This window comes from Kogia breviceps, chromosome 18, assembly GCF_026419965.1.
Source record: "Kogia breviceps isolate mKogBre1 chromosome 18, mKogBre1 haplotype 1, whole genome shotgun sequence".
NCBI lineage: Eukaryota > Metazoa > Chordata > Mammalia > Artiodactyla > Physeteridae > Kogia > Kogia breviceps.
In genome coordinates, this window is record NC_081327.1 from 10,039,231 (window position 1) to 10,062,632 (window position 23,402).

The following is a 23,402-nucleotide window of genomic DNA, read 5'->3' on the forward strand; positions in this document are numbered from 1 at the left end:
GTTGATGATGCTGCCTTACTTACCTCACCACCAACCCATCAGAAGCATGTCCCCGAGCTGATCACACTCTCTTTGAACAATTACTATAAAACTTTTCACTATCCTCTCCAAGTGGGCACCCATGGTTTTTCGAGGCAGGAGCCAGCTGTGTCCCCCTTTGCCTGGCAAAGTAATAAAGCTGTTCTTTTCTACTTCACCCAAAACTCCGTCTCGGAGATTCGATTTGGCGCCACGTACAGAGAAGCTGAGCTCTCGGCGTCAACACCATGAAATGTCAACCTTAATCAGAACAAAGAGCAATTTTATTTAAGCAAAAATTGAGGTTATTCAGGAATAGCAGAGGAAGTGCAATTCAGAACAAGCAAACCATGGACAACCATATGCAAATCCAGAAAACGAAGGAGGAAAGTATTCTTTCACAGAGGAAAAGAGGAAGTTGGGGAGGGGTTGTTCTGAGCAAAAGTTCATTGAAGGAAAATGAGAGTTTGAAGTGGTGGTGGCTTCTCATTGACTGCAGACAAGGACAGCTTGCTGTTGCCAACCAAGAGAGGAAATCTTCTTTCTTCCTGCTGGACTATGCAAGCTGCAACACGTGGCGTGCATGAGAGCCCTCCCTTTGTGGCTTCCCAGCTCCAGTTTTGAGTTAGGTTTCCCTAACACATTTCACAAAGGTATTTTCTCCACTTTTGTCCATGTTGACATTTCCTTAATGTTTAAGGTAGAAAAAACTTTATCTTCTGGAGTCAGGCAGATGTGGGTTCAAATCCCACTGCTGACACTCATTAGCAGTCCTTTATCCCGCCTGAGTCTCAGTTTTGTCTTCTTCACAATGCAGATAAATAATAGTACACTTATCATGATGATTAGCAACCACAGGAGATGACTACTTCCATCTGTGGAAAGCTTAGACTGTGCCAGTCCTTATGCTTTACATACCTTACAATAATGGGAGGTCAAACTCTAAATATCTCCCAATTACAAATGGGAACACAGAGCCTAGAGAGGTTATGAGACTTGTCCAAAGCCACACAACAGATAATCTGTGAATCTGCACTACAAACCCAGGTCAGGACGCCAGGTCTCCCAGGTCCAGAGATCTTAACCACTACCCTACCCAAGGCAACAGTGTGAGATATTTGGTTCTACCCCCAACTCTGCCTTTCATTACCTTGTGACCTTTGTACTAGTCAGGATAGGCCAGGTGAAGCTACGGTAACAAACAGCCCCACAATGCTTTGGTGGCTTACAACAACAAGAGTTTATTTCTCACTCACATCACATGTCCATGGTGGTCAGCCTGAGGGACTCTGCCTTGTGGTCATCCAGGTAGAGCAGGGATACGGCAAACCACTCTTAAGGCTCTTAAAACTTCTGTCCAGGGCTCCCCTTGTGGCGCAGTGGTTGAAAGTCCGCCTGCCGATGCAGGGGACACGGGTTCGTGCCCCGGTCTGGGAAGATCCCACGTGCCGCGGAGCGGCTGGGCCCGTGAGCCATGGCCGCTGAGCCTGCACGTCCGGAGCCTGTGCTCCGCAACGGGAGAGGCCACAACAGTGAGAGGCCCATGTAACACCACACACACACACACACACACACACACACAAAAAAAAAAAACTTCTGTTCAGAATTGACACCTGTTGCTTCTGCCCACATTTCAGAGGCCCTGTAAGGACATCCCCATTCTTTCAAACTAGGCCTGATGACACTTCAACCCACATGAATCAGTAATCATAGGTGAGTCCAGCTACTTGATGGCTGACCTTGAGATGGAGACTCAGGGACTCATCTCTCATTTGCAAAATGAGGGTCTATAATGCCTAACTCATAGGGCATGAAATAAGATTAATTATGTTTAACACCCACACAGTGCTAATCAGAAATATTACCTCTTTCCTTTAAGTAATGTTAGGGACTAAATGTTTGTGTCCCCTCAGAATTAATATATTGAAGCTCTAACCCTCCAATATGATGATATTTGGAAGCAAGTCCTCTGGGAGATAATTAGGTTTAGTGAGGCTACGAGGGTGGGACTCCCGTGATGGGATTAGTGTCCTTATAAGAAGAGGAAGAGAGCCCAGAGCTTGCTCTCTCTGCCATGTGAGGACACATCGAGAAAACAGTTGCCTTTAAGCCAGGAAGAGGGTCCTCACCAGAACCCAATCATGTTGGCACGCTGATCTCAGACTCCCAACTTCCAGAACTGTGAGAAAATAAATTTCTGTTGGCTAAGCCAGCCAGTCTATGGTTTTCTGTTTTGGGTTGTTTTTTCTTTTTTCTTTTTTTTGGCTGTGCTTTGTGGCTTATGGAATCTTAGTTCCCTGACCAGGGATTGAACACAGGCCCTCAGCAGCAGTGAGAGTACAGAGTCCTAACCACTGGATCACCAAGGAATTCTCCAGTCTATGGTATTTTGCTATGGCCACCTGAGCCAACTAAGACAAGTAGCCTTCTAACAGCTGCCATCTAATGAATGCTTATTAACTACTAAGCACTCTATATTCGTTTGCCTTTTCAGGAACAGTTACTACTCCCATTTTACAGATGAAGAAACTGAGCAGGAAGGGGCCTGTTTAATGTCATTGTTATTTACCTATGGTCCCTCAGTTCCATATCTACCCTTCTCTGCCCTGTAATGCTGGGGCTGGGGGATTTTGAAAACTACATTTCCCAGGATCCCTTGCCACCTGACTCCTGCAAAGAGGAAGCACTCCAGGTCAGAGGGTAAAAAAGAGCCTCCCCCGCCCCTGCTTGTAGCATTATCTATGGAACTGTGCCTGTGTGTGGTGCCTCCTCTGTGGCCCCAGCCCTTGCCACACAGCCCCCCACCCATGGTTCCAGCACAAGTTGCCCTGCAGTACAGCAGCAAGGGGCTCTTAGGTGTGCTAACACCACCTCCTCCCTTTGGTTTGCCTGGCGTTAGGGGTGGGACCTGCTACCTGCAGTTGCTAATCAGTGGAATACTCCCTATGGCAGATTGTATTTTTCCAAAAGTATTTCTGCTCTTTTAGAGCCTTGTCACTCTTCACTCCCCATCAAGAGTGGAGTGCAGCTCCCCTTTCCTCCTCTCTCTCTCTCTCTCTCTCTCTCTCTCTCTCTCTCTCTCTCTCTCTCTCTCTCTCTCTCTCTCTCTCTCTCTCTCTCTCTCTCTCTCTCTCTCTCTCTCTCTCTCTCTCTCTCTCTCTCTCTCTCTCTCTCTCTCTCTCTCTCTCTCTCTCTCTCTCTCTCTCTCTCTCTCTCTCTCTCTCTCTCTCTCTCTCTCTCTCTCCTCTCTCTCTCTCTCTCTCTCTCTCTCTCTCTCTCTCTCTCTCTCTCTCCTCGTACCCCAAAGCCTTTGTGTTTTCCATTCCCTCCACCTGGAATGCCCCCCACTCACTCCTCAGACATCTGCACTGCCCTCTCCCTCAGCCCCTTCAGGTCTTTACTCAGATGTCACTCTTAACCCACCCTGCATAAAAGTGCACCCCTTTGGAAGTATCCCCACTTCTCTTCCCTGCACTGTTTTCTCCAGAGAGCTCATTACTATCTGGAATATCATATGAGAGGTTTACGATCTCCCCCACGAAAACATAACCTTCCTGAAAGCAGGGGATTTTGTTTACTCTGTATCCCTGTGTCTAGAATTATGCCTGATGCATACTATTGTGATCGATACCTGCTTGTTAAATGAATGCTGAGTGAATTGTTTCAGTTCTCCTCCTTGGACTTTCTATTACTTTCAGCTGCAAGCAAATGTTCCTGGCATTCTGCCTCCCGTGAGTTCCTCGATTTTACCTCTCTGCTCAGTCCTTTGGGTCCAGTGCTTGCTCTAAAAGGACGCTCACTCCAGACTGAGCATTTGATCTTATGCCCACTCTGGCTCCCAGACATTGTCCTCTGCAGGTCCCCTCAGGTCCCAGACTCCCCAGAGGTGAGAGCAGACCACATCCAGGCCCCACTTGAGGCTGCAGTGTCAGAAAAAGGAAACTCAAACTTCTCGGCATTGTGCAAGGCGATTCATTCAGATCTGGTTGCAGCTGGGAGACTGAGCCCAGACAGAAGAGGGCCCGTGGTGGGGGTGGAATGGGCTGCTCTAAAAGACTGGGTGGGGGAGGCGGTATTTGGTCCTCAAGCCCCAGGCTGACTGCCCAGGACTTTGCTAGACCCTGAAGAGGGAGAGAGAAAGAGTTATTGCCCAGTGTTCCTGAGAAGAGATACAACCCTAGTCTGAGGGAGCAGCCTGGTGATGGGGACCCCCTAGTCTGAGGAAGGATGCTTAGTCTTTGGGGTCCCCAATCTAAAGGTGAATGTGTAACCATGGTGGCTTCTCTTATCTGAGGAAGAAAAACAGCCTAGCCTGAGGGAGAAGGTACAGCCTTTGGGGTCCTGGCATGAAGAAAGAGGACTAGCCTTGGGGAAGCTCTTAGCCTGAGGGAGGAGGCCCACCCCTGGGTTTTGACTTTCTCACCAGAAGCTTCCAGGCCCCTAGAAACGCCCTAGTGGAGGGGAGCCAGGGCGCCATCTAGCGGGACAAGCAGGCGGGCTCCGGGGAGGGGGCCGCGGGTGCGGGTCGGACGGCTCAGGAGCGGGCCGCGGTGCCCAGGGCGACCATCAGCACAGGCAGGGCAAGGCGGGGGCCAGGCGCTGCGCCCGAGGGGCACTCGGAATCCAGGACGGCGCGTTGGGCAGTGCTGCAGAGCGGCCGGCGGGCCAGCCGGTAGCCGGGGAGCGTCGAGAGCCCCTCGATCTGGCACAGGTCGCGGGTGCCGCAGCCGCCCAGGCTCAGGTTCCGGTTCCAGCCGCCTGCGGAGACGCGGGTGAGGACGGGGACGTGAGGATGCGCGCTGGCAGGTGTCCCCCCGCACGCGCGCGCCTGGCACACGCACGCCACCGCTGGCACCAGCCCTGCGTCGCTGTCCCCGGAGTCCGGGGGTTCCTCCAACCGAGCCGATGGCCCTGAAACTCCCTCCAGCCCCCGCGGGGTCGCCTTCCTAAAAGACTTCGACACATGGAAAAGGGAACATGGGAGGCAGCCAACCTCGGGGGGAATGGCCGGCCCTCACGTCCATGTCCTTGGGGAAAACTCACCAGGAATGTTCTGGTCCTTGATCTGGGGCTGGCCACGGCTGTCCCTTTCGTCATTCTTTATACCTTACACGTATGTTACAGGTGTTCTTTTACTTGTGTTCAATATTAATAAAAACTATGACACCTGGAGGCCACTCGGCTTCACACATCCCTCCAATCGGTTTCACGACTATTTCCTTTGTGTCCTCGGAGCCATCCATATGCGATATAATATGATAGGTTGTGATATATTTATATATAAATGTAAAGGTACCAGTGTAACCAGCTTATTGAGGACTTGATGGGAAATGCGAAAGTGAAATAGTGTTATTTTACCAACAGAAAAACACCTCACCACAACTCTTGGTTATTTTCCGGTCCTTAACTTTTAGCCATATGTGGAAATACTTATTGTCAAGTGATAAGATATCTGTGTGTATTCAAAATAATATGGGGCCAAAGTGGAGATGAAACACGATCGACCATGAGTGGATAATTCTCGGAATTGGGTGAAGGGTACATGGGGCTTATTAAACTGTTTGCTCTTTTATTTATCTTTGAATTTTTCCATAATACAAAAGTTAAAAAGAAATGTAAGCCTCACAGCACTGTCTGTATTTGTCTCATCTTGACCTGGAGTCTGCTGGAGTCTGCGTCCTCAAAGAGCCATGTTTGTGAGCCATGGTCCCACATCCACTATCATGCACACCTACCCACACATGTACACACACACATCTCAGTCACAAACAGCTCCCAGAACACGATCCACACCAACATGCCCAGCCTCCCTGCCCGCGGTCATATCACCCCTCCCCCAGAAACACACACACATACACACCCATTGTGTACACAAACACAAGTTCCCCAGTACATCCGTTCCCTGGACAGTGATTGGTTGAAGGTCCGTCCAGTCCACATAAGCCTTATACACACATAACAATGATGACCACTAACACTGAAAGTCGTCAATTCCAAGACTCACATTCACATCCCCCAACACACACACACACACATTTTAACATTCCTGAATACAGCTGTCTTCCTGTCTTCCCTTCGGTAACATCTTAGATTTGCTGAAATGCCATACATAGTCCTAACTATGTTCGAGAATTAAGCTGTGCAATACAGTAGCCAGTAGCTGTATGTGGCTCTTGAGCACTTGCCATGTGGCTGGTTTGAACTGGAATGGGCTGTGAGTGTAGAAGCCACACCAGATTTCAAAGACTTAGTAGGAAAAAATGAATGTAAGATATCTCATTTATGAGGTCTTATATCATTTGCATGTTGAAATGATAACTGTTGGGTGTATTGGGTTAAATAAAATATATTATTAAATTAACTTCACCTGTTACCTTTTACATAAGGCTAGTGGAAATTTTTAATTTACACACGTGAACATTGTATTTCTTTTGGACAGTACTCACCTAGAAGCTTCGTGGATTATCTTATTTAATTTTCACAGCAGTCTTGTGGATAAGAGACTGTAATTATCCCCTTTCTCAGATGGGAAAATTGAGGTACAGAGAAAGGAAGTCCCCTGCTCAAGGTCACCCAGCTCATAAGAGCTAGGATTTGAACCCAGGCAGCCTGGCCGCCCCAGAGTCCTGCTCTATGCCCTCCACTCCATCACCTCTCTCATGAACTAATTTCATCCTCACAAAACCCCGTGAGGTGTTCTTCCAGAATCCCCACTTACCATAAGGGAAAACTGAGGCTCAAAGAGATTAAGTGGCTTGGGTCACACAGAGTCAATGATGGAGATGGACTCCCCGCAAACCCAGGCATGCCTGTATCCAAAACCAGTGCACCCAGGCTCACTTGTGCACACATGCGCACACACACACACACACACCTTACCTTCTTCAGACACCAGGTTCATCTGGACGCACTCTGTCTCCTCACTGGGACACTGCACATAGAAGTTGTTGCAGGGCCCTGAGTGGCCCACCGGACATGTAGGACACAGGAACTTGCTCAAGGTGCCTGAGGCCGGCCGGGTGACTATGTAGGGGAGAGTGACAGTCAGCCAGGAGGACTCTCGGGACCTCCCAGGGCCCTTCATGCGCTCATAGGCTCTACTACAAGGGGATGACGTTCATGGGCTTTTCCCACTGAACTGGGGTCAGGGTGCCTTAGGGTAGCCTGGCTGGAGAATGGGTGTTGAGTGCACGCCCTCTTCAACGCAGGACAAACTCTCCTCCAAAGTCACCCCACCACCTCCTTGGCCACCCATCTGACTGCTTTCTGGTGGCAGCGTACCGAGAGGAGTGGGCTCTTGGCAGTTGCCTTGGCAACAGGTGATGTTGACCCAGAAGCCAAAACCAATGCTGTAGGTCAAGGCAAAGATGGAGTTGTCAAATGTGCAGTCCTTGGAGGCCACACAGGAACCATTTCTCCAGGAAACAGCGTTATTTGCACCTAAGACTGGAAAGATATGGAGGGCAGGCTCATGAGGAGAAGCAATTACCAGCCACCACCCAACTGAGCCCCCAAATCCCTCTGGGTGCCATTGTTGGCATGCACTCTGTCTGAGATTCCCCCTCATGGACTTGATGTCATTGAGCGTCAAGACATAACCCTCTTGAGGACACGGTGGTGGGGAAGACAGAGACGAAGTGAGAGAGTAGCAATGACATATATACACTTCCAAATGTAATATAGTTAGCTAGTGGGAAGCAGCCGCATAGCACAGGGAGATCAGCACGGTGCTTTGTGACCACCTAGAGGGGTGGGATAGGGAGGGTGGGAGGGAGGGAGATGCAAGAGGGAGGGGATATGGGGATATATGTATACAAATAGCTGATTCACTTTGTTATACAACAGCAATTAACACAACATTGTAAAGCAATTACACTCCAATAAAGATGTTAAAAAAAGAAAAAAGACGCACAGTCCCCTGCCTTCTCCCCTTAGGGTTTCAATGAACAAGGTGACTCTGTACCTGCGATGTCTCCCCAACCTGTCCCTGAGTCTCACGTGGGCTTAGCCAGAAACTTCTCTAGGACCCCAGAAACGCCCAGCACTTGGTCTGGTACATTATCCTTACTATTCCTAATTATATTGCTGGAATTCCTGTTTCAGCTAATCATGTGCATCTTGGAATTCATCCCAGAGAAGAGCTGGTTTCTAATTTAATTCCTCTTCCCATTTATAGAAGAGTCCAGTTTTTCCCTTTATGATGCGGATTGACAGGGAACTTTGGGGGCTCCCCGCCCAGAATGTTGCAGTAGATTCCAAGATGGCTGCAACTGTATCTCCCACCCCACATGCTTTTTTGCAACATGACTTTACCACTGCCCCATCGAGAGGTGGCATCAATTTCTTCACCTCTTAAATCTGAACTGGCCTCGTGACTTGCTCTGATCAATAGACTGTGGCAGAAGTGACAGTGTGCCAGTTCTGGGCTTATCTCTTAAGAAGCCAGTGGTTTCCACTTTTCCCTGCTCAGAAGCCAGCCACCATACTGTAAGGAAGCTCAACTAGGCTACAGACTATGAGAGACCACATGGAGAGAGGCCTCGGAAGGTGACAGGCTGTATTGAACATTGCAGCCTCAGTTGAGTTCCCAGCTGAGTGCAGCCACACCCCTTGGACCTCAGCCTTCACCCCTGGAGCAGAAGAACAGCCCAGCTGAGCCTGGTCCACCCACCCAAACCTGGTTTGGGTTTTGGGTTTTTGGGCCTTGCCGTGTGGCTTGTGGGCTCTTAGCTCCCCAACCAGGGATTGAACCCAGGTCATGGCAGTGAAAGCGCTGAGTCCTAACCACTGGACTGCCAGGGAATTCCCAAAATCATCGTTGTTTTAAGTCACAAAGTTTTTTTTTTATCCTTGTAGTAAAAAATACATAATATAACATTTACTTTCTTAACCACTTTTAAGTGTACAGTTCAGTACTGTTAACAATTTTCACGTTGTGGAATGATACATCTCTAGAAATTTTTCATTGTGCAAAACTGAAACTACCACCATTCTGCTTTCTTTTTCCATGATTTTGGCTGCTGTAGCTACCTCCTTTAAATGGAATTATACACTATTTGTCCTTTGTGCCTGGTTCAGCCTCTACATCTTGAGCTGCTTGGTTACTCAGGAATAACTATGACAAACGTGACACTGGATTTTAAGCTCACATCCTCCACTGCAACCAGCTTCTGTCCTCCATGGCCAGGAAAGTGCTACCATGACTGGAGTCAAGGCAGCAAACACAGGAGGGCAAGGAGAGGTCTTGGGTGTCTCAGGTCCCATTTCTTCCTCTCCTGCCCAATCCTGTCCACAGGGGCGCTCACCTGTGACGCCCGCTATCTGAAGGCAGTGGTTCCTATCTTCCGTGCAGGGGAGAGGGTTGCAATGGCGGAGGTCTGGGCAGGTGAAACAGACGGTGACCTTAGCCTTGGTATGGGTCGCAGGTACATGGGGACCTGGGGAGAGAGGAAGATGAACTGGCTGGAGGACAACGTGTGTGTGTGTGTGTGTGTGTGTGTGTGTGTGTGTGTGTGTGTGTGTGTGTACATTTCTGGGCACACAGCTATATGCCTGTGACTGTGCTGCGTGGATGCACTACTGCAATGATATAGTTTGTGTGTAGGAGCATGCAGGTCTGTTTCTCTGTGTGCACATGTGGTCACATGGTTGTGCGTGCATACGTTGCACTCTGTGTGTTCTGGAATTGTCTGAGGAGGGCTGGGGATGTTTGTGTGTCCGCTTCCATGGGCCCCTGTGTGTATAGGTATCTATGTGCTTGTCTGTGTTTACGTGTATATGTAGGAGGCTTGTTTGGCGGGGGGGGGTCCGTGTTTCCAGCAAGGTTGACTGGAACATATATATCCAAGCACTAGGCTTGGATATATATGTTGGCGCACAGATATGGATGTTAGTAAAGTGTTTCAGTATGTCTGTGTATATTTTGTACTTTTGTATGTTTGTGTGTTTGTACCTGTCTCTTTCCCTGTCCACGTGTCTGGATCTGACAACCGATGTGTCCCTGCACAGATATGTCATATGCCCACAGGGACTGTATACACAAAAATTCCAAGTCCCATCTTCCAGTGGTTAGTAATCCTATTTTGCCCTTTTTCCCTTTCCACGTTGTAAATTTTAGCTCCCAATCTTCCATTTTTTTTTTCTTCATCGTGAGCATTCATTTAATCCTCTGCTTAGTTTTGAAAAGTAAACCACCTAGCAGCTGGTAATCCGAGAAAGTGAAGGTGAGAAAGTTCCTGCTTTGCCTGCAGATTCAGCAAACAGATCTCCTTCATCACAGAACTGTCCTTGCTGTGCGGGTTTCTAACAAGAGCATCTTCTACATCCCCGGAGCTGAGGGGATACTGCTCTATCCAGGTTTGAAAATTTTCTTTGCTGGTCTGAAATGTCTGTAATTCTGGTCAGTTGTCTCACTTAAAAAGCTGTTGCCCTGGTAAATACTATCTCAATTAACATCTCTCTTTTCTGGAAGATGAAAATTATTGTCAATGTTCTTTCTTAAGCTGAAAGAAGATTATTGGCAAATCTGGCTTCTTTCACAAGCAAGGAAGTGAAGAAAAGGGAAAGACCGCCAGATTTCTTATCTAAATCGAGTTTAGATGTCTAATCTCACTTACACAACAGGATGTTTGTGTTTTGAAGTACATGCTCTTCTGGAGGTGTGTTTTGGGTGCTGGGATGTAAATGTAGATGTCTGTGGAGGTGTGGATATACGCCAATGGGATTTTCTGCTTCCAGGTGTCAGGTGGTATGAGTCTGTACGTGTGTGTGTGTGTGTGTGTGCGCGCGTGCGCGCACGCACATATGGGTAATTGCACTCCCTGGGAGCATGATGGTGGGGGAGGGGATACCCTGGGAACACGTAGGATCGGGAAGGGCATTTGGGACCCAGAGAGAGCAGCAAGGGTAGGGTCTCAGGAGGTCAGGGTTCAAAGCACCTGGGTGGGTCGTAGGAGTCGTGTAGTTGCATTCAGGCTTGGCGGTGAGATGAAATCCAGACGCTTCCGGGCCCAGGGTGGTGTTGGCTTGCAGGTGGCAGACCTCTGGTGTAGCGCAACCCTTCAGGGTTTGGGGGTCCCCTGCAGAAACAGGGGGAAGCTTGAGGAGGAGACTCAGAGCTTGAGCCTTCCCAACTTGATGTCTGTCTTTCTCTGTCTGAAAGTTCCCAGCTCACTTGATTGTTCTGTATGATTCATTTTCAAATCTATCCGGTCATTTCTTACAACCGCTTGTCGCCTGCTCATTTGGAGGCTTCTAACTTTATTCCTTCATATATGTCACATATAGCTGTGCTATGTTCTGTAGCTGCTAATTATAATAGCTGAGTTCCTAGTGGACCTCTAGCTGTTGTTTGTTACTTCTGCTCTCACTCATGGTGGCTTGTTTCCTTGTGCATATCATGGGCTCTGGATTGTGAGCTCACGTTTGGTTAATGTCAATCTGTGGGAGTCCTGGGGGCTTCTCCCTGGAGACGCTTTGCCTTTGCTTATACTGAGAGCCAGGAGGTGCTACCAACTTGGGATCATTTCAGCCTCCTTCCACTGTCCCTGGCTTATGTGGGGATTAAAGAGTCAGCTGCCCAACCATGCTGTGAACCCAAGACCTAGTCACTTCACCCAGGCTGTTATCAGCATCCGCTCTCAGGGCCACTGCGCCTTTCCTTTTCACTCACTGATCTCCTTCTGATTTCTGCTCACATTTTAGTTTTATTTGGGGACCCTTGGAAATTTCCCTAACTTCCCATAAGCCCCCAAAATCATGGAAAAACTTTTTTGACAGCGTCTAGTTCATCTGTAAACGGTACCAAGGGGGATGGATGGTGGAAGGAGGCTATAAGAGGGTGCATTGTCTGCAGAGCGGTTAAAAAACAGTAATAAAACGACCTGAAAGTCAATCTGCTTTTTATTATCACCACATAGCCGCATTTCTAAACACTGGTGGTGATGAAATACCTCTCTCCACTGGAGTGGACCACTCCCCCCACCTCCACCTTTCCAGCATGCCACTGTTTGTAGAAGAAAGACCCTTCAGAGAATCTAGTCTGCCAGGAGCAGAAGCCCAGGCCACTTCCCTCTTTCACTTTGCTGCCTTAATAGTTAGTCTAGTCTCTGATCAGTTTGGTTCTATTCTAAACCTTTTGTTCAAAAAGCCTCTGCTCCAACCATTTGCAAGCAATAGTGATGATTTAAAAATACATCTGCACATTCTTTAAGACCAAAAGGTGAGGGTCTATGCCTCCTCTCCATGAAATCAGATGGACTTTGGGGACCATTTCAACGAATAAAGCATGGCAGAAGTGACAAGGTGTGATTTCCAAGGCTAGGTCATAAAAGACCATGCAGCTGCCACCTCGTTTGTTGGAATACTTGCTCTTGAATTCTTCAGCTGCCATGTAAAGATGGTGGCAGCCATGATGTGAGGAAGCCCGATTTGACCAACGAGGAGAAATCACACAGAGAAGCTTGGAGATTACATGGAGAGAGAAGGGGGCCAACTAGCTCAAGCTGCTGCCTTGTTTCTGCATTATTCAGTGTATTGGAGTCTCCGCCACCATACAAAAAGCCCCAAGGCAACCTTGCTGTGAGGAAGCCCAATCTGACCAATGTGGAGAGAACACATGGAAAAGCCTGGATTCTACATGTATGAGATACTCATCAAGCCCCTAGTTGCCCTCAGCCCTGCAGTTCTAGCTCCAGCAACCCTCTGACTGTAACTATATGAGAGACCCAGAACTGTCCAGCTGAACTTTTCCAGAATTCCCAACCTAGAAGAGTTAGTAAAATGATTGTTGTTGTTTTAAGCCACTACGGGTGAGAGTGATTTGTTAAGTAGCAATAGATAACCAGAGCACACATGCAAATAAACCTCAACACTGATTTGTGCAGGTGGGAGGGAGGCCAGCCATGCAACTGACCTCCTGAAGGGAACCCTTACCTCCATGCCATGTCCCACTGAGAGTGAAACACACAGTCTGGTTCCCGGTGCATTTCATGACCGAAAGGGAGTCACACGGGGCCGACTTATTCCCAGAACAGTAGGAACACTTCACGCCGTTGGGTTGAGCTTCGGGTCTTGCTTCTGGTGGGAGCGGTTGTGGTGAGGGTAGGATGGGGCTGAGGGAGACCCCCTCTCGGCCCTCCTTTCCCCCTCCAGCCCTCTGTTCTTGCTGTTTCCACTCACAACAACCCAGAGCGGGACTTCCCTGGTGGCTCAGTGGTTCAGAATCTGCCTGCCAATGCAGGGCACACAGGTTTGATCCCTGGTCCAGGAAGATCCCACATGCCGCGGAGCAACTAAGCCCGTGCGCCACAACTACTGAGCCTGTGCTCTAGAGCCTGAAAGCCACAGCTACTGAGCCTACAAGCCGCAACTGCTGAAGCCTGCGCACCTAGAGCCCGTGCTCCGCAACAAGGGAAGCCACCCCAAGAAGAAGCCCACGCACCGGAACAAAGAGTAGCCCCCACTCACCGCAACTAGAGAAAGCCCACGCACAGCAATGAAGACTCAACGCAGCCAAAAATTAAAACAAAAACAAAAAAACCCAGAGCATTTTCCTCCAAAGTGGGACCAGCCTGGTCTCAGACACCCTTCCGGCCCTTGAAGATTTATTCCGAGGAGCAGAGAGAACAGAACCAAAGGTGGAGCTGGCCCCGCTCTGTTTATTTGTCCTACACAAACCTTCAGGATGAATCCCAAGGCTTCTTTCATTCATTCCACAAACATTTCTTGAGCACCTACTGTGTGCCAGGCCCTGTTTTCAAGACACAGCCCTGACCACACAGACAGAAGCCCTCCCTCAAAGACCCTACATTCCAAATGTGACGAACAGGTGATCCTGTTATTTTAGGGTTTAAGATATTGTGGTGTTCTACAAGAGCGGCACTCCACCACCAGATTAGTTTTCAGAGTTTTCTTAGAGATCTGAAACATTTAAGAGGAAGCCATTTAAGCATGTTTTTCCTGAGTAAAAACTAAGCCACGGGGGCTTCCCTGGTGGCACAGTGGTTGAGAGTCCGCCTGCCGATGCAGGGGACACGGGTTCGTGCCCCGGTCCGGGAAGATCCCACATGCCGCGGAGTGGCTGGGCCCGTGAGCCGTGGCCACTGAGCCTGGGCGTCCGGAGCCTGCGCTCTGCAACGGGAGAGGCCACAGCAGTGAGAGGCCCGCGTACCGCAAAAAACAAAACAAAACAAAAAAAACTAAGCCACGTATCGTTTCAATATGGGTTTATACTGAAACATTGGCAGATATAGAAAAGTAGAGAAGTGTGCTGATTAATACGCGGCTGCTGTCTACACATGGCTATTAAGTAGTTAAACTGTGGCTCCTTCCCTCTGGGATGCGTCGTGAGTATAAACACACTCTAGATTTCAGAGGCTTAGTTTGGGAAAAGAAAGTAAAATATATCATTAGTAATTTTATATTGATTATCTCCATGTTGAAGTAACAGTGTAGATATGGTACCTTAAATAAGGTCGATTCTTAAATTAATTTCACCTGTTTCCTTGTGCTTTTGAATGTGGCTACTAGAAAGGCTTTCATTCCCTAATATGGCTCACATTGTATTTCTACAGACAGCACTGCTATCAGCATCTGCCAAGAGACAATTACTCTAGTACACCTGAAACTAACACAATATTGTAAATCAACTATAGTCCAATATAAAATTAAGATTTTTAGGGAATTCCCGGCAGTCCAGTGGTTAGGACTCCACACTCTCACTGCCGAGGGCCTGGGTTCAATCCCTGGTCAGGGAACTAAGATCCCACAAGCCGTGTAGTGTGACAAAAATAAATAAATAAATAAAATAAAATAAAATAAAAAAATTTAAAAAGAACCAAAAATTTAAAAATGATCAGTAGAAGAAACTGAAAAAGAATGGGTATATTTATATGTATAACTGAATCACTTTGCTGTACAGCAGAAATTAATACAACATTGTAAATCAACTATACTCCAATATAAAATAAAAATTTAATACAAATTTAAAACTTCCTGGTAAATTGGTCTTGTTGATATGAAGTGCCCTTGTTTATTTCTAGTAACGCTTGTGCTTTCAAGCCTACTGTATCTGTTATTATATAATTTCCTTTTGGTTTAGATTTGCACAGTATATCTTTTCCAACTCTTTTACTTTCAACCTTTTTGTACCATGATGTTTTGTTTTTTTAATAAATTTTTAAAAATTAAAAAAACACATCATGCTAACAATTTTTCATACTAAAGAAAAATTTAAAACAGAACAAAAAATAAAATAAAAATGATCAGTAGAAGAATCTGAAAAAGAATGGATATATGTATACGTTTATTTTAAAATTAAAAAAAAATTAATAATAAAAAAAGAGTATTCCGAGGTAGTCCCTTCAACCTTGCTTTACACATAGGAATTTTGTTTGATGCAGTTATACTCATAATTGACATTTTATATGCTGAATAGCATGCCCACCTCTCAGCTTGGACTTGGCTATTTTATTTGGTTGATGTGCACAGTTTAGGAGGGAAATCCCAGGTGTCTGGAAGGATGGCTAGTAGCCCTGAATGTGGAGCTGTCTCAAGTCTCCCCACCGCTATACCTGCCAAATACAAAATTCCTTCTCTGGAAAAAAGTAACCAGGCAACCGAAAGTGATCTTTATCACCTCTCAGAGACAGGTCTGGAGTGAGCTGGCAAGGAGATGCTCATTGTCAAGGTCGAGCAAGTGCAAAGTCAGCACCTGAAAATGAGCACCTCCCCTCACCCTAGGCCAGAGCCCATCACCACCCATGACATTTTTTGTTCTGCTTGACTATCCTTCGGGGCAGCCTCTCTCCTAAGGAGAAATAAGAGTCTCGGGCTTCTCTCCAGCCCCACCGCCAATAACTGAATAAGCACAGCTACAATTTATAGAGTGCCTACTATATGCCAGCCCTGTGCTGGATGCACCCCCTGCCAAAGTTATTTCACACCCATTTTCCAGATGAGAAAACTGAGGTTCTTCCTGTCCCGGGCAGCCAGGCAGAGCCGGAAACCAAGGCCAAGTTCCCATGACACCCCACCCGGGTGTGTGACCCCCCAGGTCCCACTGACCAACCTTGTCGGGTTAGCCTGCTACAGCTGTCTTCACAGCAGTCTGTGCTGATCCAGAGACTCAAGTGGGGGCCGTAGGTCAGGGAGTAGACATCTCTTTGGCATTCCCCAAGGGCCACACAGGACCCATTCTTGATGAGAGTCCCATTTGCTGGTGACAGAAGTTGAGGAGGGGAAGTTAGAGACCACCCCCCAAGCCCTCCCAGACCTCTGCCCCTCTGCAGCAATGCCCAGAGGTCAATCTGGGGCCTCAGCGGGTGTTGAGAGCACCCCATCTCCCAACCCCCCCGCGGCAGTGAGCTGGGCTGCCAGGACCTTCAGTCCCAGGGCGGCAGGTCCAGGCCTCTCCCCTCTGACCCCTGCCCACCCACTTTGGGTACTTTGTCCATCCTCCCTGCCCACCCCCTGGCCGATCCCCCACCCAGGTGCAACTGGCTAAATAAGCAGGAGTCCTGGGCTGAAGGACAGGTTATCTCCATGCAGTTTCCTGACAGAGGGCAGACTGGACACATCTTGGAGGTCCCTGTGGAGAGAGAGGGGTGATCAGAACTTGTGATCTGAGAAGGAGAAAAGGGGAACAAACACACACACGCTCAGGCACAGTTCAGGAATAGAACTAGGGGGGAATTTCCTGGCGGTCCAGTGGTTAGGATTCGGCGCATTCACTGCCAAGGGCCTGGGTTCAATCCCTGGCTGGAGAACTAAGATCCCGCAAGCTGGCTGGCACGGCCAAAAAAGGATAATAATAAAAGTAAAAATAAAGAATAGAACTAAGGCCTGGGGGTGGGAGGACTGTTGGGAGAAGATCAAGGAACATTTCCCTGGTGGTGAGTAAATGGCATTCCAGGTGGGCGAAACAGTGTGGGCAAAGTTTGGGGGCCGGAATCAGCGCCTCCAAGCTGGGGCTGAGGATGGGCTCCGTGTGATCTATCAGTTCTCAGCATGGAACTCTTTATCACAACGTTTCCCCCCTCCAAGTCCAGAACTGAACAGATAAAGAGTGTCATTTCCCTTTGTCATTTCTCTTTATCAGCTGGGCTGAGGACAATGTCTAGTGTCTTCATCTTAACCCCCAAGAGGCCCCTGAGGCTCTTACAAGAAACCGCAAGTCTCTAAGACACACGGTCTGAAAGGTTGTGACCTTGACTCATAGACCTCTTACAGATAAGGAAAGTGAACCCAGGCGGGGGTGGGGGTGGGGGGAACGACTGAGAGTCTCCCCCACAATCACGCAGCGAGGTCCTGGCTAGGTTTTGACCACTTAATTCCCAGCCAAAGCGGGTAGAATTAGAACCAGGGGGGAGATAGGCAGACGAGGTAAAAGAATAATAATAAGTTATGAATAATAACTCACCTTCAGGCAGGGCCACTTATGACCTGATACTGTTCTAAGCTCTTAAAAAGCTCCTCAAACCAAAAAAAAATTTTTTTAAGTTGAGGATTATGTTTTATTTCGGCATTCCAGAGCACTTAAGCCTGGGATACACCCTCTCAGATAGTTCTGAGGGGCTGTTCCCAAAATGTAGGGGAGGAGCCAGGGTATATAGGAGTTTCTGCGAAGGCAGAAACCCCCACAGGTAGTCGAACATCAAAAGACTACTGCTAATTAAAGAAGACCCAGGGACTTCCCTGGTGGCGCAGTGCTTAAGAATCCGCCTGCCAATGCGGGAGACATGGGTTCGAGCCCTGGTCCGGGAAGATCCCACATGCCGCGGAGCAACTAAGCCCGTGCACCACAACTACTGAACCACCCTCTAGAGGCTGCAAGCCACAAGTACTGAGCCCACGTGCCACAGCTACTGAAGCCCACACGCCTAGAGCCTGTGCTCCGCAAGGAAGAGTAGCCCAACTAGAGAAAGCCCGCACTCAGCAATGAAGACCCAACGCAGCCAAAAATAATTTATTAAACATCCCCCAAAACCCAGACATCTCAAGTTAATGAATTTAACACTTTTCTATCTCTTCAAACATGCCCCCAAGAGCCCCCTGAGGCAGAGTCCTTATCACCCTCATTTTACAGATGGGGAAACTGAGGCACAGAGAGTTTAAGTGGCTTGCTCAAGGTCACACAGCTAAGAAGTGGCAGAGCCAGGATTTGAACCCAGGCGGCCTGGCTCCAGAACTATGCTCTCAAACACTCCCTCCAGCTGCTTCCATTGGACAAAAAGTCAAGATACAAGAAGCTGGCACTCAGACTCCCACCACCCATGTGGCCTTGGGACCCACCCTCTCCCTCTCTGAGGGAGCACACACAATGAGCCTACCTTCTGAGGCTGCCAGCGCTCCCAGGAGCGCCAGAGGAGACAGGAGCCAGAGCATGATCCAGGCTGGAGAGGAGGAAGCGGAACCCGGGTGCCCTGCCCTTTTATTCAAGGGCATTGGCTAGGGTGGCAGCCCCGGAAGAGGGAGAGCAAATAGGCTGGGGAGATAGCGGCCCCACCTGCCATCCTGGCCACTGGGAGTGGGGGAAAGGGCTTAGGGAATGTGGTGATAGGGAAACTGGATCCTGAGGAGCAGGTAGGACAAGCTGGAGGCTACTCAGCAAAGCCAAAGAAGAACGATGGGCATGTTGTTATTATTGTTATTATTACTAATAGGTTTGCTGGTCATTCCATAGAGATGTTAACTCACTAGATCCTTACAATAATCCTACAAGCTATCACCATTAACCCCAGGAGGCATATTCAAAATATTTGACCATCAGTCAGTATAGGCCAGGCTATGCAGCAGTAACAATTCGGCCCCATTACTAGAGCAACGTCCTGGTGCCCTCCACTGACCTGGTGTTTCCCTTTTTAGTTAGTAGAACCTGGGGATGTCTGGGAGGACCCAGACATGCCATAGGTTGGGGGGAAACCAGGGTCTTGGGGGAGCAGATTTTTACCAACCAAATCTGGAGGTATCTCAATATTTTTACAACTGGTACAGTTGAAATCAGCCCTGAGTTTCCCCATCTAACAGAGAAGGAAACTAAGGCTCGGAGCAGTCCAGGGCCTTGTCCAAGGCCACAAAGTGAGGACGCTGGCACAGTCAGGATTTGAACGCAGGCCCCACTGAATTGACCATTGGGTTTCACCAAGAGGGGAGAGGGAAGACAACTCCCTTCCTCTGGATGAGGCCTGCATTGCTCTCTTGCCCGGCCTCTGCTGGGCAGCCTTGATTTGCCCATCTGTTCAATGGGAATAAGGTCCATCTCAACCACCCACGAAGGGCCTTCCAATGTCTCTTCAGGAGCTCTGAGTCCCCACCGGCCTCTCCTTTTCGGAGTAACCCTGGGGCTATCCCTTCCCTTGTTTGAGGCCTTGTGTTGAACACTGAGATCCTTTTCTTTCTATTCTGGAATTTTTTTTTTTTTTTAATTTTTGGCTGCGTTGGGTCTTCGTTGCTGCACGCTGGCCTTCTCTAGATGCGGCGAGTAGGGGCTGCTCTTCATTGTGGTGCACGGGCTTCTCGTTGCAGTGGCTTCTCTTGTTGCAGAGCAGGGGCTCTAGGCGCACGGGCTTCAGTGGTTGCAGCACGTGGGCTCAGTAGGTGTGGCGCATGGGCTTAGTTGCTCCACGGCATGTGGCATCTTGCCGCACCAGGGCTCGAACGCATGTCTCCTGCATTGGCAGGCGGATTCTTAACCACTGCGCCACCAGGGAGGTCCCAAGCCCTATGATTTTAAATCAGAATTGTTCATCCTCAATGGGACAGTTCCATTCTTCTGCAGACTCAGGCTCTGACCTCGGAGGTTAGGACAGGGATCCCTGTCCCACCCGCAGGATCCATATTAGATCTTAGGAGACCACAGCTTGGCTGGCACTTCCCAGGAAGGAAACAAGTTAGGTCATCAGGCCTCCACCAGTCCCTAAGCAGATAAGGTGAGTGATATGCCCTGGTGACATTAAACTGGCATCCAGCCAGGGCCTTCAGTAAGCACTCCATAAATGTTGGCTACTTGACTGTTGAGGTGATTGATACTAGCAATGCCCAGGCTTCAAGGAAACCACACACCCGTGCAGAGGCGGATGAGCGCTGCGGAATCAGAAGGCCTGGATTCAAGTTCCAGTTCTGTTGCTTCAAGCTGGGTGGTCTTGGACATTTCACCCCCTTGAGTCTCAGTTTCCTCATCTGCCAAAGAGGGCAAATGTAGAGCCCTACATCACAGGGCTGCTGTGAGGATAAAATGAACTGATGCATCAGAGAAGAGCACTGAGAACAATAGATGCTCTATATCATCATCATCACCTTAGGTGTTGGCCTACCCCCTTGGCTGAGACAAGAGAGCCCAACTGAGAGAAACGACCAATCCAAGGTCACTCCGCAAGACTGTCAGGCTTCCCAGAGTCTGGGGAAGGGCCCTCAATCAGGGCGTACAGTCAAGGGGCTCTCTCTGGAAGGTGCCAGTCCTAAGGGACAAAGACAGGAGCCTGGAGGTGGCTCTTCCTGACAAGGTGCTGTAGCAGGAACAAGTTTGGGCAGGAGGCCCACCTCCTTCCCAGGTGGATCTTGAGCCCCTCGGTTCAGGAGCAGCGGGAAGAAGGGAGAAAAGTCCCCAAGGAGCCTGGAGTCCAGGAGGAGGGAGCGGCCTGACTAGCAGCCAGTCTCGTCAAAGGTTAGCTGATAACTCAGGCTGGGTAAACAGGCCATGAGCTGCACAAACACGAGGCTTTCAGGGTAAAGAGTGTGAAGGGCGGGGAGGCCAGGGTGGACGTTTCCCTGTCCTTAATTTGAAACCTGGAGGTGAGGGGACATCAGAGCAGTTCGCTGATGCATGTCCAAGCAAATATGGGCATATGCACACCCCCATTTTAGGTACAAACAACAGGATATGATACACACTGTCCTGCCCCTAGATTTTTCAACCTGACCATCATGTAACCTGAATTACATAGTTTCCTCTTTCTTTTTTCCACTGGACAATTGTACCTCTTTGTACAGTTTGGTGTGTTCCCATCACTCGGTATTGCAAACGATGCTGCCATGAAAGAAGAACATAGGTGCTGAGTTCCCAGAAGTGGTTAAGTGTTTTTACAACATCAAAAAAGTTTTTCTACGTTTGTAATTTTGAGAGCAATTGCAAAATGACGTCCATGGGGTTGTACCAATTTACACTCCCACCAGCAGTGGGGGAGTGTCCGTTTCCCCACAGACTGGCCAACTGTGTGTATCATCCAACTGTTTTATTTTTGCCAATCCGTAGGTGAAGGGGTGTGGTAGGATGCTGGTGGCCATCAATTCTGTGCAGCTCCTTCCATCAAGAGGCAGTCCTTGCTTCCCTGGCAGTCCAGTGGTTATGACTCCATGCTTCCACTGCAGAGGGCGTGAGTTCGATCCCTGGTTGGGGAACTAAGATCCCGCATACCAAGCAGGGCGGTGTGGCCAAAAAAAAGTAAAGAGAGAGAAAGAGAGAGAGAGAGAGAGAGAGAGAGAAAGATGGAGTCTATTTCCCTCTCCTCAACTCTGAGCCAGTCCTGGAAATTGCTTTGACCATAGAATGTGGCAGAATTAACATTGCATGAGTTCTGAGCCTCTGCCTAAGGGGAACTTGCTGCTTCTGTCATCACCTTGTTGCTGCTGAGAACCCTTTTGCCACTGTGTGAACCAGGTTGCCTCCTGTAGGATGGCAGAGGCTCTGGGCATCCTAGCCATTCCAGTTGACAGCCTACAAGTGAAGCCATCCAAGATCAACCAGGCCTGGCTGAGCCAGCCTAGACCAAGATGGGCCCAGCCAAGCCACAGAATCTCAAGGCATAATGTTTGTTGTTTCAAGCCACTCAAATTTGGGGTGGTGTAATCTAGCAAAAGCCAGCTGTTGCAAATGGTATTTCAGTGTCATTTTTACAAGAGTCATTGTGTTTCTTCTTCCATCCTTTCCTAATTTTTCTATTGATTCATAGGAGCTGTATCTGTGTCCTGTGGCTGCCACAGCAAAGTACCACAAACTGGGTGGCCTGACACAACAGAAATGTATTGTCTCACAATCTGGAGGCTGGAAGTCCAAAATTCAGGTGTTGGCAGGACTGTGCTGTCTCTGAAACCCGTCAGGGGATCCTTTCCTGCCTCTTGGCGCCTTCTTGTGATTTGCTGGCAGTCCTTGGCTGGCGACCCATAACTTCAATCTCTGCTTTTAGCATCACATGGCCTTCTCCCTGTGTCTCTGTCTTCACATGGCTATCTTCTTATAAAGATACCAATCACATTGGATTAGGGGAACACCCTACTCCACTCTGACCTCAGCTTAACTAATTACATCAGCAGCAACCCTGTTTGCAGATAAGGTCACATTCTGAGTACGTGAGTTAGGACTTCAACATATCTTTTTTCTCTTTCTTTCCTTATTTTTTGGAGGTGGGGCACGCCCTTTAATCCCTGATAAGAGCTTTTTATCTGTTAGCAACATTAGCCCTTGCATTGCAGTGGTTATTTCTGCTATTGCAGCTAAATGGGGAAACTTGAGTTGCTAAGTGCTAGAGGCCGGAAAACCTTTCTTTGCACAAACTCAGCACATGCTTTTCCTCTGGCTCCCCTATTCTCCCCAGGTCACCCCAGCATCATGAAACCAGAGGGAGGCATGGCAAAGAGGACTGGTGGAGGATGGGATGGAAAAAGGCTGGGGGCTTCCAGCTCCTGGTTCTTGTCTCCCAAAGGCAGAGACACTCAGCATGGTAGTTATGAGAGCAAGCAGTAGAGACAGACTGCCTGGGTCCAAACCTGACTCTGTACTTACAAGTCATCACGGGCAAGTCATTTAACTAACCTCTTGTATTCATTTGCTATTGTTGCTGTAATAAATTACCACCGACTTAGTACCTTAAAGCAACAGAAATGTATCCTCTTAACAGCAGTGGCAGTTGGAAATCTGAAATGAGTCTTTTTTTAAATATAAATTTATATTTTTTAAATTTATTTTTATTTTTGGCTGCCTTGGGTCCTCGCTGCATGCAGGCTTTCTCTAGTTGCGGCGAGCGGGGGCTACTCTTCGTTGCGGTGCGCGGGCTTCTCATTGTGGTGGCTTGTCTTGTTGCAGAGCACGGGCTCTAGGCGCGCGGGCTTCGGTAGTTGTGGCTCACGGGCTCCAGAGCACAGGCTCAGTAGTTGCTAGTAGCACAGGCTTAGTTGCTCCACGGCACGTGGGATCTTCCCGGACCAGGGCTCAAACCCGTGTCCCCTGCATTGGCAGGCAGATTCTTAACCACTGCACAACCAGGGAAGTCCGAGTCTTTTTTTTTTTTTTTAAGTCTTTTATTGAATTTTTTACAATATTGCTTCTGTTTTATGTTTTGGTTTTTTGGCATGTAGAATGTGGAATTGTAGCTCCCTCACCAAGGATGGAA

At 48.6% G+C, this 23,402-nt stretch overlaps 1 protein-coding gene across 1 annotated transcript; it reads right to left on the reverse strand.

Moving 5' to 3' along the window:
- Window positions 1-3,967: 3,967 nt before the first annotated feature.
- LOC136793076 (uncharacterized) lies at window positions 3,968-11,391 on the reverse strand. Its single transcript, XM_067019657.1, has 6 exons — window positions 11,376-11,391; window positions 10,956-11,096; window positions 9,324-9,455; window positions 7,300-7,464; window positions 6,898-7,041; window positions 3,968-4,776 (listed from the first exon to the last, which is right to left on the reverse strand). Exons 1-6 carry the CDS (start codon window positions 11,389-11,391, stop codon window positions 4,553-4,555), a joined length of 822 nt encoding a protein of 273 aa, XP_066875758.1. The 3' UTR covers window positions 3,968-4,552.
- Between the last annotated feature and the right edge of the window lie 12,011 nt (window positions 11,392-23,402).